Source organism: Artibeus jamaicensis, unplaced genomic scaffold (genome assembly GCF_021234435.1).
Source record: "Artibeus jamaicensis isolate MK-2021 breed Jamaican fruit bat unplaced genomic scaffold, CSHL_Jam_final scaffold_1964, whole genome shotgun sequence".
Taxonomy (NCBI): Eukaryota; Metazoa; Chordata; class Mammalia; order Chiroptera; family Phyllostomidae; genus Artibeus; species Artibeus jamaicensis.
In genome coordinates this window covers 17,833,216-17,849,724 of record NW_026522030.1, presented here as the reverse complement: position 1 = coordinate 17,849,724, position 16,509 = coordinate 17,833,216, and the positions used below count along the sequence as shown (strand labels likewise).

General features: G+C 55.5%; 1 protein-coding gene across 3 annotated transcripts in view; it reads left to right on the top strand.

Annotated features, from left to right (window-relative positions):
* Window positions 1–16,509, top strand: part of COL15A1 (collagen type XV alpha 1 chain) — a 93,363-nt gene that overhangs the window by 31,459 nt on the left and 45,395 nt on the right. For all 3 annotated transcript variants that reach the window (XM_053656536.1, XM_053656537.1, XM_037140789.2), the window contains 7 exons: window positions 797–1,344; window positions 2,525–2,599; window positions 3,235–3,315; window positions 7,556–7,703; window positions 11,021–11,130; window positions 13,154–13,339; window positions 14,635–14,787. In XM_053656536.1, the coding sequence (XP_053512511.1) occupies window positions 797–1,344; window positions 2,525–2,599; window positions 3,235–3,315; window positions 7,556–7,703; window positions 11,021–11,130; window positions 13,154–13,339; window positions 14,635–14,787 (1,301 nt within the window). The remainder of the gene's footprint in view (window positions 1–796; window positions 1,345–2,524; window positions 2,600–3,234; window positions 3,316–7,555; window positions 7,704–11,020; window positions 11,131–13,153; window positions 13,340–14,634; window positions 14,788–16,509) is intronic.

Here is a 16,509-nt window from a genome sequence, read left to right as displayed (position 1 = left end):
ACATTTATATGAGGTTGAGAGACGTGCGCAGCGGCCCCACGGTGTGTTAGAGACACCCCCTCCCCTCACGCTGTGACCCTACGAGAGAGACATGCTCCGGAATGACACACACCACGCCCCCCAGTGGCTGCCTCCGGGACGCAGCCGGCGAGGCACTGGTCCATGACGGCCTCTGCTAAATCGATGTTTTCTTTCTGAGGCAGAGTGGGGGACACAGGCTTGTTCCTCATGTTGTTCTCTTTTTTAAGATTTTATTTATTTATTTTTAGAGAGAGGGGAAGGGAGGAAGAAAGAGGGGGAGAGAAACATTAATATGCAAGAGAAACATCAATTGGTTGCCTCTCGCCTGTCCCCAACCGGGGACCCGGGCATGGCCCTGACTGGGAATCAAACCAGTGACGTTACAGTTTGCTGGATGACGCCCATCCCACTGAGCTGCACTGGTCAGGGGCCTCATGCTACTCTTTCAAAAATTTTACATACTATATCTAACCCAGTATTTCCCCCAATTATTATTTCAATATGTAATCAATGTAAACATTACTAAGGATATATTTTACATTCCTTTTGCCAAACTAAGTATTGGGAATTTGCATTTTCTACTTATGGCCCACCTCAGTGGGGACGACCCGCATTCCAGGTGCTCACGAGCCACCTTGGCTAAAGGCTGTTATCCCGTCCGGGCAGGGTTAACACACGTCGGGCAGAGGCTGCGTCAGCTGACCTCTGAGGTGTCGCATTCCCAAGCAGAGTAGAATACGTGTGTGAAGCACGGCCTCTCTCTCCCTCCCTGCAGGACTGCCTTCCCAGGGCCCCGTGGACCTCACGGAGCTCATCGGCGTCCCGCTGCCCGCATCCGTGTCCTTCGTCACAGGCTATGGCGGCTTCCCAGCCTACAGCTTCGGGCCCGGCGCCAACGTGGGCCGCCCGGCCAGGGTCCTCATCCCCCCCACCTTCTTCCGGGATTTCGCCATCAGTGTCACGGTGAAGCCCGGCAGCGCCCGAGGCGGCGTGCTCTTCGCCATCACGGACGCCTTCCAGAAGGTCATCTACCTGGGCCTGCGGCTCTCGGGCGAGGAGGACGGCCACCAGAGGCTCATCCTCTACTACACGGAGCCCGGCTCCCACGTGTCCCAGGAGGCTGCTGCCTTCTCGGTGCCCGTGATGACCCACAGGTGGAACCGTTTTGCCGTGATCGTCCAGGGGGAGGAAGTGGCCCTCCTGCTGGACTGCGAGGAGCACAGCCACGTCACCCTCCAGCGCTCCTCCCGGGCCTTGGCTTTTGAGGCCAGCGCAGGGCTCTTCGTGGGCAGCGCGGGAGCCACGGGGCTGGAGAGATTCACCGTGAGTGCAAGCCCTGCAGGTCGGGGAGGCCGCTGGACACCGCAGCTCAGACATGAGCAGCTGCACTTGTCATCGTTTGACCCTCACGTCCTCACAGGGGCATGCGCACAGGGTGGGAGAAACACTGGGCTGGAACCCGGCACCTGGATTCCGGTCCTGAGTCCTCAGTGTCGCCCAAGGGCTTAGACAGTCCCTGGGTCTTCTGGGCCTCTTTGTGCTTTCTAATCTGAAAGTGGGGAGGGCAAAACTATGCCACGGGGTCGAGGAGGCAAGTGAGAGAACCTGGTGGAAGCACTTCGTTCATTCTACGGCGCTGTAAAGAGAGCAGGTTTGTTAGATCCCCCGTGACTTCTCCCTTCGAACAGGGGTGGCACGTGCAGTAACTTCTGCAGGGCTGCCATCGGCCAGGACGCCTGCGTGGGAGAGTTTCTCTCTCTCCTTTTGGACAGCGGGCCCTGAAAAAACATCCGAACCCTGACTTTACAGTCAGAACGGGCTTGTGTGTAGGAGCCGTTCTAAAGAAAATCGCTAAGCTACTGCGGTTATTCATTGAGTCAGCACGAGTAACGACTTTGGGCTTACCGACACCAGACAGCACCGTGGGGCAGGGTTTGGGTTTATTTGTAGCGTGCGGGAAGACAGAACTTAAAGACGTTAAAATCCAATTGGCAATTTTTAAACACTCACTCTGGGCGGGTCGTGGAGAATGAGTTGTCAGGTGCGGGGAGAGGAGGTAAGCAAGGAGGGAGGGAAGCCAGCAGGCAGTTCTTCTTGACACAAGACCTTCCAGCCAAGAAGCGCCCAGCTGCAGGAGAAAGACACTCTGTTCCGGGAGAAGGGAAACCCGGGGAGGGGAGACGGCCCTTCGGGGCCAGCCCCTGACCAGTTGGAGGCCTGGGGCGCAGTCAGGAGGCTGCTGTGGTAGCCTGTGCTTTGAACACAATGCTCCCCAAGGGCTCTCCAGCGAGTGGGGTTCAAATTACCTCGGCTCCAGCAGAGAACCCCCTCAATGAGAACAGGCCAAGGATTGGCTTGGCTTCCTTGTCACGGCCACCAGGCAGCACATTCTCACACCATCCTGTCCCTGGTTCTCCTCTGTCAACCGCACCATCGTGTTTTGGCTGGTAGTTGTGCTAAAGACAGGCAGGCCGTGGCTTCAGACCCCTCTGCTTCCCCCCAGGGCTCCATACAGCAGCTCACCATCCACCCGGACCCCAGGTCTCCGGAGGAGCTGTGTGAAGCCGAAGAGTCCTCGGTGAGCCCCCGCCTCCCCTGCCCTCCACAGTGCGCTCTGCAGCCAGCCCGCGGCCGTCTGCTGGGAAGGGCTGGGTGCCCAGGCAGTTCCTCATCCCCAGCGTCACGGGGCCTCTACGTTCTCTCATCAAGTTCTATTTGGGGCTTTTGGGCTTTATTTCATTATTTTTAAGAGCTCGGTGGTCGGCGAGGGAGGTGGGCATGGTGGTGTTTCTTCTAAGGTGTTAGTTTTTTTTCCACCGCCGCAGCAGCCAATGGCCTGGCTTGCAGACTTCCTGCCAGGAAAGGGTGTCAGGGTTCTAAAATCAAAGCCAAAATTCTCAGACACCCTGAATGTACATTCTTATAAAAGTGAACCTAAATTTAGCCTTATGCTTGGCAAATGAGTCCGTTCCTGAGTTGGAAGTGGGGTTGTTTTTTGTTTGTCTGAGCAATAAAATGTGGAAGGAAGCAAAAAGAATAACCAAGCGTGTGCACCACCTCAATTTCACAGTGTGTGTCTGTCTGTCTGTCTCTTTCTGAGAGACACACACACACACACACACACACACGTGCAGTCCTCCACGGGAGGCCGTTCTCTGGCGTCCCCGGCATACTCTGCTCCCCCTTTACCTGGCACCACTTGCCTCCACACAGGCATCCGGAGAGGCCAGCGGGCTCCTGGAGACGGCTGGAGTCGCCGAGATCTTAGAAGCCGACACCTACACTCAGGCCCCGGTGAGTTCTGGGGAGGCGCGCTGTGTCACCTGGGCCAGCTGGGAGGGGGCTGAGAGTCACTGGAGAGTCCCAGAGCCCGGGTCTGACGTGTCTGTTCTCAGATCTGTGACGTCAGTCGTCCTGCGGACGTTTTTTGGGGTCCCCGGTGCTCAGGAACACAGGTCCCCTGAGAGGCCCCCTGTGCTGCGGCCAGCGGGTGGGAAGGCTGCCCAGAGACAAGTCTCGTGCTCAATTGCCCCCCAGCTCTGTGACCTTGGGTGACTTGCTCAGCCACTCTGGGCCTCAGCTCCTCTTCACCATAAAACAGTAATCAGAGCCCTATCTCGGGGTCACTGAGAGGGTTACACGAGGTGGCGCTGGGCCAGGCGCCGGACCCATGCCTGGCATGGGGGGTGTGGCCCCGAGCGGTGGCTCCTGAAACATTTGCTCGGACTCTGGCTGTGACACGGAGGTCAGGGCCCCCACTCCCGGAAGGTGCCCAGTCCTCCCAAGAGCTAACTCCTGACCCCCCGGGAAGGCCAGCCCCCCTCCAGGGCCCCAGGCCTCCTCCCTGCTGGGAATGTGCCCTGTGTCTGAGATAGGACAGTGGTGTCAAGAGCACTGAGTCAGACTCTGGAGACACTGAGGAGCCTGCTGCGATGGAAATAGCCAGAGGCGTCTGAGTCACCGCAGGCGGAAGCCCGGATCTTCTGAGCTGGTCTGGCTCACTCTACAAACTCACGTCTGAGAGTGGAGCAGACACATGTCAGAGTACTCTGGGAAAGCAGAGTCCTCCGGGAAGTAGGCAGAGGCCATCAATTATAGACCTCTGGCAACAGCTGTGTGGGTGGGCAAGGACAGGACCATGGTCTCTTAGTGCTGGAAGGACTGAACGGTCACCTTTTTCTGTACAAGGTGTGAAAAGGAGCCCTTTGTACAGACAGGCAAGCTGGGGCCCCGTGAGGAGAAGACACTGGTTAGAGCTGGGGCAAGAGCACAGGTCCCTTGATGTCCCATTCAGGGGCCAGGCCATGACTCTGAGCTGCTGTCCTGGCAGGCATTGCAGGAGTCCATCCCCAGGGCAGCAGCCAGTTCACGGGCAGTGTGGACGCAGGAAGTTGAGAGCTGGCTGCCTCCGCAGTGACTGATGTGGGCAGTGTGGCAATCTTGTGTACCCATCAACCCTTGGCCACTTCATTGGCATGTCCAGGGCACAGAGTGGTGGTCACTTGGGCCTCCTAGCCCAGTGCTACCCGCCTGGTGCACCAGTTCGCAGCTAGGAGTGAGGCTGACTCGGGCAGAGATGCCCAAGGTGGACCTGGGAGCAGGACAGGAGAGGGGAGCGGGGTTTGAGAGGGAGAGGTGATTGCAGGGGTGGAGCCCGTCAGGGAAGGCTTTCTGATGGTCGGGTCATTGCAGCTGGCAGCTTTGGACAGAGGTACAGAAATGGTAGGGAAGGAAGAGGACTGGTCTGCTGGCCCTCAGTACCCATTGTGTGGCTGGTGCTTTGTACATATGACCTAATGCCATCCTTGCAACAACCCTGCAAGGGAGATGGACTCTTAAGAAGGACAGGGTGGCTGTGTCAGGGTCACACAGTGCTGGCATCGGGACCCTCGCCTGGCCTCCTCTCCCCGGCCAGGGTCCTGCAGTACAGGGCAGATGTGGGTGCGTGTTGCCGCTGGGAGTGGGTACAGCATAAATCCCCAAAGTGTCTCAAGAAGTGAAAAAGGGATCTGATGGACTGTGGCCCCCAGGGCACCCCGAACCCTCTCCTTCCTAGATCCTCCAGCTCCCCTCTCCTCGGTGGCTTCGAGAGAACTGGTATAGACCAGAGTCCCACCGAGCGTGAGTCCAGCTCTGCCTCTCATTGCTGTCCACCTGGAGGCTGACCCATCTGTTCAGGATGTCAGAGTCCCTCTGCTTCTGCAGAACCCTTGCTTCCTCTGGCTGCCTGTGCAGGGCCATGGTTTTTCATTCATTCCCCAGAGGATGCACTGACGCGTAGAACACTGCAGAGTTTTGTCCAAGGCTGCCCAGCGAGTAGGTGGTGGGGCCAGGTCCCCAGGGAGAGGACCAGGGTGTCCTCAGTCATGTCACCCTGGACCTGGGACTTCCCCTTCCACCGTCTCCTGGAGGGGCTCCCTGGCTGCCCTCCCTGGCCACCCCTCCAAGGCGGGGGGGATTTCCCACTTACTCTCAGACATCCCCCCACCCCACCCCCTTCCGGCTTCTCTCTTGGAATGAATATTACTTCCCTGTCCTCACCCTCTCCAGCTGCCACCCTTCAAGACACAAGCCATGACCAGCACACTGAATCAGGGACTGAAAGAGCCAGCCAGCCCCTCCTCTCCTCCTTCCCCATTTAGGGCAGAAGGCTCTGCTGCTGCCCTCTTCCCCCTGCTAAGTCGGCCTCTGCTGACACACCACTCCACTTCTGGAAAGTTCCATCTGATGCTGTGGTACAATTACTATCCCTATAGTTCTCAGTTCTGGCTGTGCACCAAAGTTGTGTGTGGGGGGTGGCGGGGACAGAGGAAGGCAGGGCTGAGAGCAGCGAAGGGGACTCGTGACTGGGCTGCACCACAGGTGTTCAGGCTCAGGTCTGGAGAGAGGTCGAGAATCTGCACTTGGGAACGGTTTTGCAGGCGATTCTCATCCACAGGCAGGATCTCTCTTCCAGCCACACCTCCATTCTCGCCGGCCCTCAGATGCACCCCGCACTTTCACCCTCGTCTGTGCCTTTGCTCCGGGGTTCTGTTTGCGAAGGGGGACCTTTCCTGCCCCCTCTCTGCCTGGCCAGGGTCTCCTTCTCCTTCAGGATCCAGTCCGCAGGCCCCCATTGGAGGCCATTGCCGACCTCCCTCCCCGCACTTGGCTCTCACTTCTGCTATCCCACGTGTCACTCACATTCGGTCACAGCTCGTTGTGTCTGGGTCTGGGTTTGTGTCTCCCGTAGTTCAGCCATTTGAGAACAGTCACCCTGTCTTATTTATTCATTTCCCTATCTGCAGGGATTAGCCAAGGACCTGCACGCAGTAGGGCCTCAGGAAAGCTGTGTTGAATGTGAATATGGGCTCAGCAAACCACCACACTTTTAACAACTAAGTCGTAAGACTCCACATTTCTATTTTGTCACAGGCCACACGGGTCCTCCATCCACACTAACCCCTGAGAGCCATTTACAGCTGCTTGTCAGGGGCAGGGTACTTGACTTTGACCCTGACCACCAAGAGTCAGCTCACCAGATTCACACTCTGCCCTTGACCGGGGATTTGTGGCTGCCTTGTTAGGAGTTTTCCAAAAGCGGTTTGGGGCTGATGGACTAAGATTTTTGGTTAAGTTATGGGGCCTGTAAGAACCCTCCTCGTTCTGATGGACCAGAGGTTCCTTGTTTATACACAAGGTTCTGACACTGAGGAAATAACTTTCTGCTGCTAGGCAAACAAGTGAGTGATCACTGCAACCACAAATGAACCCTGAAGTCTCTGTGTCTTAGTTGTTTCTTGTTCATTCACATCACAGGCCCAACCCTGGTCAGCAGGACCCTTCCATTCACACCCAGCCCTTGAACTCAGAGAGGGCTGGGGCGGTTTGCACAGTGGCCCTGGGGCTCAGGGGCTGCTGCCTGGGGGTGATGCCCCAGCCCCTGCTGCCTACCACGCCCATCAGAATTTCTACCTGGATCGCTGAACTGCTCTATGCTTCCAGCTGTGGGGGGTTTTGTTTGTTTCCTTTTTCCTAGTTGGTAAAGTTAGTTGAGCTACAGACTGGCTTCAGAAAAGCTACAGAAGAGCTGAAGTGTCCTAGAAAGGAAAGCGTATCCACCTTTTATTTCCAGAGGAATTCATGCCCAGTGCCCACCTAGGATCGGTTTACACAGCACCCACTGAGTGCAGCCTGCTTCATTCATTTCTTCACTCGTCTCTCATGAAACAGATCTTTACTGAGCACCCCTCTCCCAGCCTGGGAGGCGGGCATGTGGCCTCTGTGCTCAGAGAGCTCGGACAAGCCCAGCAGAGTCTCACTGTAAACCGAGCAGAATTAAATTGCCCTTGCATGCACCTCTTGCAGGCCCTGGCTGGCTCAGTCATTGCCCAGGTACACAAAGACGGGTCTGAGCTTTCTCCTGGGTTCATTCAGAAGACAAAATCTAGTCACTTTGTGGCTGGATTACTTTCTCCAGGGATATTCACTGCCATTTTTTTCCTGCTTTCCTGGCAAGTAAATCCTTTTGGGTCTCGTTTTTTTCTCCCTTCAGCCTGAAGAAGCAGAAGTGGAACCCATAAACACACCTCCAACTCCGTCGCCTCCCTCTGAGGATGTGGAGCTTTCTGGTGAGCCGACGCCGGAGGTGACCCCGGGAACCGCCAACCTGAGTGCCGTCCTGCACAGTGGCCCCGAGCAAGGCAAGTCCTGGGTGCACCTTCGCGGAGGGCGGTTTTTTTGTTTGTTTGTTTTTGTACTGAGGATGACTGTGTGTCCAGCCTGGGCGACATATGGAATATAGAGCATCTCACTTAACCTTGTGCATTAGACAAACAGGTGGGGAAATCGAGTCACCCAGCTGCGGCTCCATGGCTTGTGAATGGCAGAGCTGGTTTTTAATCTTGGATAGCTGGCCTTTCACTCCCCAAAGTCCAGCCCTCCTGAAGTGCCTGAGGTTTAACAGAAAAGTTTGTAATGATTGTTGCTGCTCCTTAAATACCTACTATGTGCCAAGTGTTTGCACACTGCGTCTGCAAACTCAACCATACGTCTCCTGGTTGCTTTTATTCAATATTAGCCAGTATTTTACGGATGGAGATACCAGTGCTGGGAAGGCTAAGTGACCTGCTCACAGTCACACGGCCAGTGAGGGTGGGACAGAGCCAGTGGTGCCCGGGCCTGACTTCCAGAATCCCCAGCCTTCCCGGCCGTGGCCGCACGCTCTGATTCTCAGGGCCAGGCCATCTAAACCACTGTGGGGCACACGAGGGGAAGCCAACTCATGACTGGGGAGGGGCAGGCACCCAGGAGGCCAGTGGCAGGCCCCGGGTGTGGTCTGGCCCCTCGACTCCCCGTCCAGGGCTCTGCTCCCTGCCCAGCCACATGGAGGAGCACCGGCAAAAACCCGCGATCTGACATCATCCCTCGGACGGCAGCTTGACAGGTGCCCAAGGCTGAGATAGGCCTGAACTTTCTGCCCTTCATCAGAGGGGTGACCATTTCAGACTGAAGTTACAGCCAACATCAGGGCCCCGAGATTTAGGTACGGGGTCAAAACACAGCCCAGACGCCCACCAGAGGGGCCGGCTGAGCAAACGGTACTTCATTCCTGTGCGTAGCCCTGAAACTGCTGATGTAGCAGACGGAGGGCCCCAGGGACACGCTCGTGCTGTGCTCCCTCACAGGAGGCCTCTCCAAACTGTACGTGTGCTGTGACCCTCATTTCAAATACATGTTATTTATACTTACACCTGCCCTGTAGAGTAATGTGTGTGTGCTAGAATAGTATACAACAAGAGGGCTAGGAGCAGTGATGTTTTCTGGGTGGTGGAAGTGTGGGTGGTTTTAATTTTCTTTTTCTGTGGTTCTGTAGCTTACATATCTTTTACAGTCTTACGTATTCTTTTTACTTCTGCCATCAGTAAATGAATGTTATTTTAATAACGGAACTTGGGAAGTCTGTGGGTAAGAGAAATATGTAGAACTGAATAGAAAAACAATTGCATGATAATTTAATAAAGTCACAATCCGGCCGAGGAGCCAGGGTGTTGCAGTGGAAAGACGGGCGGGCCGGCCAGGCGCAGACGGCTTGGACAGAAGCCCTGCTGAGCCACCTATCCGCTGCCGGGCCTGGGACAAGCTGCTTAACTTTTCCAAGCTTTAGCTTCTTTAACTGTCCACTGGGGGTGTTCACAATTTCCCCTGTGGACGGGAGGATGTGGACGTGGATTATGAATTGCAATGCTGTTCTCCTGGGTGGAATTGGGATTTCTGAGACGGGCAAGGAGGGGCAGAGGCTGCAGGGCCCTGGGTGAGGGCCTCTCCCAGGCGGAGGGGTGAGTTGAAAGGAGGTGGGAGCCAAACTGGGCCTGGGACCCAGATCCACACACAGCTTGCCTGTTCCCTGGGTTCAGCCAGACTCCTCTGGCAAACAAAAGACCAAATGAAAACAATGGAGCTGGCCAGAATGTTCTTGTTCTTCTTGTTGGGTAGAAAGTCTAGATGGTGAGGGAAATAGTTTTGAACCCTGAGAGCCCTGTCTCTGGCTAGGGAAAGCTGAGTAATAGTTTTATTCTCATTCCCCTGACACCATCTTGCCCCAGGGCACATACTACCCCCAACTCCATCCTCCAAGGAGTGGGGACTCAAGAGGCCTGGAGTCTGACCAGCTGCTTGCACAGCTCCCCCTGGTGGTGGGAACAGGGAGGATGCAAGACAGTGACCAGATGCGCACTTGCAGAGTCCCTTGAATGAGGCAGTGCCTCCACCGCCCTCCCCACAAACTGTTCATAGCAGGAGGCAAGCGTGAAAACAGCACATGTAGAAATGTCTGGGCGTGGGGACAGGTCCACCTGGCTTCACGGGCTTCTCCTAGCCACTTGTTCTCTGTGGGTCTGTTTCTCCTCTGTGGAATGGGGTTAATAAATAAATTAATAAGGCGCTAATGTGCAGATCAGAGCAGGACACACATGGCAGGCTGTGATAGTACGACCAGAAACGTGAGGTTCTGTCCCAGCTCTGCTCACCCGCTGCGAGGGGGCGGGAGGGCCCTTGCAGGTAGGTCAGATGGGCCAGCAGGAAGATGAAGCCAGGGGAGAGATGAGGCAATGCTCAGCCTGGAGCCCAGCCTGCAACAGACTTTCACTCATGTTAGTATAATTTCTTTTTCCCTGCTTTAGGACTCCATGTGTTTTTTAAATCGCAAAAGAAGTATGTACTTGTGGTAACAGTTTAATCAATGCAGAGTTGTAGAAACCAAAATAAGAGTAGTTTCCTCTTCTGTCCTCCGGAGGAAATCAATGTTAAGTATTGTGGTTTAGCCAAGAGCATGCTGTTTATTTGCATACATACATATTTCCATATATGTAGCTATATGTTATGTGTGCTCTGCAACTATGCTAATTATATAATGTTGATAGAACGTCTACGCTCATACATAGCTCTCCACCCCTCACAAACACAGAACCGCACTGCCAATGAGCAGGCACCGATTGCTAGCTCTACGCCAGGGGCTGTCCTTGAGGCTCTTCTTGTTGTCATTCATTTGATCCTTGTAGCATGCAACCTTCAAAACGAGCCTACAAGATCGGATTTTCCCCACTTTACAGATGAGGAACCTGAGGCATTGGTTAAATGACTTGCCACAGGTCACCAAGTGCCAAAGTGGGCGTCCAGCCCTGCAGCTGGTGACAGAAACTGTGATTGAAACCATGTGTCATGTGGCCTTCAGTTTGCTCAGCTGGTCCCCACAGTGGGCATCTGGGGTGTTTTTTGACCTTGCATCTAAATCTCGCTGCTCTGGTGTTGGCTATGACTTTGGACCGCAATGGTTCCCCCCAGTGAAAAAGGGCAGAAGCAGAGCAGGCTGATCTCAAGCCTTGGGCACTTGGGTTTGTTTGTTTTAATTTTCTCTTAATCCTGTATCCTGGGCATCACTTCAGGTCGGTCAGGGAAGAGGTACCTCTTCCTTCTCAGGACTGCAAAGCAGTTATTAATCCCAGGGTTCCCGCTTCCTTAGGGTCTGGGGAGATCCTGAACGTCACACTGGAGGGGGCTGATGCTGTGGACAGGGTGCCCCTTACGGACGTGGGCTCGGGGGATGGGGCCTTCCTTCACGTCACTGAAGAGGTGAGTGGATGGCAAATTCCCCTTGATCAGTCAGTGGTAAATTTGTTTGCGTATTTCAGACTTGGTGGTGACTTGTGCTGGGCACCGTGGAGACACCAGAGGGTTTTAGGTGGATGTGGTGGAGACTGCCTCCCTCCTGCTGGGACAGAGGAGGCAGGAGTCCCAGAGCCCCAGAGGCTCTCGGGGAGGCCCCAGGACGTGGGGAGGAGACGCAGCTGGTCCTCATGCCTGCCTGGGGGTGAATGCTGGGTCCTCACCATGGCGCCCGCCTCCTGCCCAACCATCCAATTGTGAAGATGCACGGCCTCTTCTGCTCTCGAAGCCCCATCAGGACAGAATCAGACCAACTGCGTGTGTGTCCACTCTGTGGTTGGGTAATTGGCTTTTGTAACCACAGAACCAATTGTTTTTATCGTCACCCGAGGACATTTTTTCATTGCTTTTAGAGAAAGTGGGGGAAGTGGGGAGAGAGAGAGAAAAAAAACATTGATGTGACAGAGAAATGTTGATGTGAGTGAGAAACACCAATTGTTGCCTTCTTATACATGCCCTGACCGGGAATTGAACCCGTGACCTTTTGGTGGATGGGATGATGCTCCAACCGACTGAGACACACGGTCAGGGCTGCAAAACCAAATTTTAAAGTGCTGGACACAGTTGGGTACCAAAGTAAAGCAAATGTGTTTTTCTCACAATGGCCTCTGCTAAAACTCACAGGGTCAGCTCATTCTTCCCACCATCCTGCTATGAAAACACAGACATTCTCATACTCTTCCTCCCTGTCACTATGTGATAACAGCCTATTTTTACAGGTATTTTCAAAGTCCAGTCTAGCATAATATAAAAAATTCAGTTCCTTTGTCTCTTGAATTCTAAGGAATACATATCCAGCTCACCAAATGGTTTGTAGTGAGAAGGGAGGGGCAAAGCCACAGCACACTTAAAATTGCCTGCAAAGGAATTCTTACTCTCTCAGAATGAATTCTGTTCTTTTCCTTATACAGCCCAGAGGCAGGTGATGGGCTAATGCTGGTGGAACTGATTTCACTTTACTGTCTCTTAGCATGTCCAACATAACTGGCCTGGTTCCTTCACGTAGCAAGTGGAAGGTAGCTGATGACTGTGGAATTGTACTTAATTTGTACAATCAATTAATTAGTTATACTTCATTATGAAGCCCCTTGGGACTTTAGCTAAAGTTGCATCCGAAAGAGTCTCATTTTAAAATCTGTGACATCATCTTCTCTGTGTGTGGGGGGGCAGTACTCTGCAAGGACTTAGTACGTTACATGAGAAAAGGGCAGTTGTCAGATAAGTCTGGGAAACGCTCCACTTTACACCTTTCCCCACAGCTCCGAGAGGTCCTGCAGCAAGGAAATCTGTCCAGTTTTCATCAGCTTTCGGTATCCAGACAAACTTGTGTTTGCAAACCAAAACAACCCCAAAGTTAAAAAACAGCCACCACCACCTTGGAAACTGAGATAAACATAGTCAGTTTGCTGGCACCAGCAGCCAAAGCTGCCCCCTGTCCTGCACCTGCTGTGTGACCTTTGGAGAAGGCTGTGCGCCCTGAAGGAAACAGCCACAGGGAGAGAGAGGAAGCAGGTGTCTAGCCTGAGAAGGTTAAGGGCAGCGAGGCTGCTGCCTGTGCACCTCGAAGCTCTGTCGTGGGCAAAAGACATTCAGCCTGCTCTTTGGTCTTCGGGACCTGCAGGTGGGAGAGGTCACAGGGAGGCAGACCCACCTAGATAGATGTCCCAGAGCTGGAGCAGGCTGACACAGGAGGCAGTGACCTCCTGGTCACCGGTGTGTGCAAACAGGTGCCCTGCACCTGCTGCTGTCCCAGGATGCTGTGATTCTGGGATGGTCCTAGGGCTGGGGTGAAGTCCAGGTGAGAAATGTGCATTGAGGGAAAGAAGCTGCAGAAATGCAAGTTGACAGACAGTCTGTTCTCCCTGGTACAGGCCTGTGGATTAGGGCTGTGGTTCCAGCGACACTGCCCCTCCTGATGCCTTTGTTTCAGGGTCCACGCACTGAAGCAGGTTTGGCATCAACAGCAGCAGCCGGACAAGCCGAGGTGGCTGTCAGCACTACAGCGGAAGCCGAGGTGACCGTCAGCACTGCAGTGGAAGTAGAGGCCAGCAGTGTGCCCACTGCGGGGCTGGCCCTTTCTATGTCCACCCAGGAACCTGGGGAAGGGGTCTCTTCAGTAAGTAGCTTGGAGCGCACACTCCACTTTACCTCCTTCTGGGAGATGGTGGGCATCTCATGTGGTAGCAGTCACTGGCCTTGCTCATCTGTTTGCAAAACGCAGAGCTACAGCCTAGTGGGGCCAAGTTCGAGTGGACAGTGATTTGGAGGCTGAGTTGTCCCCTGACTCATTCAGCAGATGTCGGTGGGGGGCTGCACTGTGCTGAGCACCAGGTAAATGAGGCAGATCGCCTCCTGGCGACAGAGGGCAAGAAGTGCAATAGGAGACTCTGGCCTGCACCTCTGGTGCTCTGGCGGCACCAAAAATGGGGCCAGGACCCACAGTCATGGACCCAGGAAGCCTTCCTGGGGAACGGTAGCTAAAGGTGAGACCAAGGGATGTGTAGAAGTGGCCTAGCGGATGACAGTGAGACCGGTGATCCGGGAGGTGGACCAGCAGGAGCTGAGGCCCGGAGGCACCAACAGGAGCCGGGCAAGACCTAACATCCTGCCCGGCCGTGGAGGGAGGAGAGAGTGACAGCAGGCGGGGAAGCATGGCCGGGGGGCCTCTGCGTCCGAGGAAGTCAGAAGAAAGAACCTGAGAGAGTTCAGCAGAAATAAGGAGCTGCTGAGGGTGTTAAAGAAGGAATGACGTAGTCGAAGTAGGTTCTAGGAAGGTCGCCTGACCCTGAGTGGAGGCAGGTTGGGGGCCGGCAGCCTGGAGCAGGGTGTGGCTCGGAGGCTGCGTCTTGTTCCGGGTGAGGGTGGTGTTGGCTCGCTCTGGGTTGGGGTGACGCTGGCAGGTCCTGCCGGGATTCCCGGTGAGTAAAGGCTAGAAGAGCAGGGCAGGAGTTGGATCTGTCGCCGTGACCACTGGTGACCTCGGGGAGGGCAGGCAGAGGCACTGGGCTAGGAGAGTGAGGCGAGCTTCACTTCTAGAAAGCTGTGCGTCCCAGGACCTGGGCTCCCAGCACCACGACTCGGGCGCTCAGGGGAAGCTTCCCTCTCAGGAGTGGTGGAAGGTGGATGGCAGGGACCGTGACGAGTGCCAGCCGCTGATGTCGGCAGGGGGGAATAGGGTGAACATGCAGCCACCGTACTGGCCGGGTGCTCAACCTTGGGTGGTGCGTAAGGTCAAGGCCTCTGTGTAGGTGGCCCAGTCAGGGCAGTGGTATAAGGTGAGACCTTGGATGTGCACATGCTTTGAAGGCGAGGGAGCGACAGGATGCAAGTGTAGGAGGGGCCGCCTGTCTCCTGCCTCCAGGCACTGGCTGTCGATCACTGAGCTGGTCCCCGTGATGTCTTCCTGTGCAGGGTCCAGATACTGAAGAAGGTTCCGCAGCGACAGCAGTGGAGGAGGCCGAGATGCCCACCAGCACCGATGGGGAAGCCGAGGCCAGCAGTGTGCCCACTGGGGGGACAGCCTTCTTCGTGTCCACCCAGGGGCCTGGGGAAGGGGTCTCTCTGGTAAGGTTGAAGTCGCGGCTGGGAGCAGACCCAGCCTTGTCAAGGGGCCAGTCTGCATTCTGCTCAGCAAATCCAGAGGAGCCCAAGTGGGGTGGGGGGGCACCTTCCTGACCAGATACTCCCCCTGAGGGAGCATGTGGTGAAGCCCCTGCTGGCCAGGGGGAGCCTGCTGCAGGGGTGGGTGAGTCAGCAAGATCGGGGTGAGTCCCAGGGCTGGTGCAGGGGCCACCGCCTCTACCAGCAGGGGTCAGGCCCGAGGAGGAGGCTAGCGAGCTGCGAGTGGAAGGGATGATGGAGGGCTCTGCCATGGCCTGCTTCTGGGAGCGAGCACAGGTCGTCAGAGGGCAGCGGAGGGTCAGGGTGCAGCCCGCAGGGTCCCGGGGCACAGCCAGGACTTGTCAGCCCTCTCCTTAAGCATCGCGAGAACACTGTTCCCAGCTCCTGAAGGCAGGACACATGTGTTCTGGGACACTTGGCATGTCTGTCCCTATCATGTCACTGGAATGGGTGTCCTCCCATAATGTCACTAGGATGGGTGTCCTGCAAGTTCTTCGCGCTCAGCAGACTTCAACCTAGACTCCTCATTTCCGTTCCTCCCGGGTTCCCACCTCAAATGAATAGCACCGTCATCCCCAGTCCTAATCCAGGATTCTCTTCCCTCTTCCTTCCTTCCCACATCCCATCAACCATCAAGTCTTGTTGGCAGCACCAAGCCCTGGACTGAGCCACCATTCCCAGCCCAGGTGCTGGTGAGGGTTTGTGCCTGGCCAACCCCAGTGTCGGCCCTGACTCCTGCTGGTGGGGGCAGCGGTCCCACAGACCCTGCTACCCAACCTGGCCTACAAGGAATACTTGCAGGGTCTGGCCTGGCCAGCCTCGCTCGCTGACTGGGTCTTGGGTCCCAGCGAGGCCCAAGCTCCCAGCTCTCAGCCCTTCAGTCTCATTGACCTTGCAGTTTTCTAACACGCCTCTTCTTGCCTCAGAATTTCCCCAAACCACCTCCTCCTGGCCCAGAAGCTTTTCTTCCCTGCTCCCCTCCTTAGCTCCTGCTTCACCCTCAGAGTGCAGCTCAAACACCATTTTGTCTGGGAGATGCCAGCCCAGACTGGGGGGTCCCCCACAGGCACGTTCACGGCACCCGCACTTCTCCTGGGAACTCCTCACATAACCGTAACCAATGGGAAACTTGGTCAGTAGTTCATGTCCGGCTCCCTCCCAGACTGTAAGCCCTGTGAGGCGGGGATCACACACGTCTTGTTCATCCATCCATCTTCATCCCTGCGAATGCTGGGCACTCGATGTGTGTTTGCTGAGGGAAGGACAGGAGGGCGTTGTCAGGCCATCATCACACACCAGTGGCACTGGCCTTTGGGGTCGTCCCACACATTGGCTCCCAGCCTTTCACCCCTGGCCGAACATTGTCCACCCCGAGAAGCTTTGTGGTGAGGAGGGGACGTCTTCACCAGCGGACAGCCCTCCCACCCACTGGGCAGTCGTGTGGAGTATTTCAATGAACCAAAGTGTCACTACCCCCTTCTTTCCTCCCTCTCCTTCACCCCTCATCCCTCATCTTCATTTCAGTCACTTCCTCCCCCACTTCTTCCTTAAAGGCAAAGCCCTCGGCACAGGCTGAGGACACTAGGCACCAGTTGTGGCTCAGTAGAGACCGAAACTTAACCCGCAGGGCTGTCTGGGAACAGGGACGCCTCCTGCGGAGGTGGA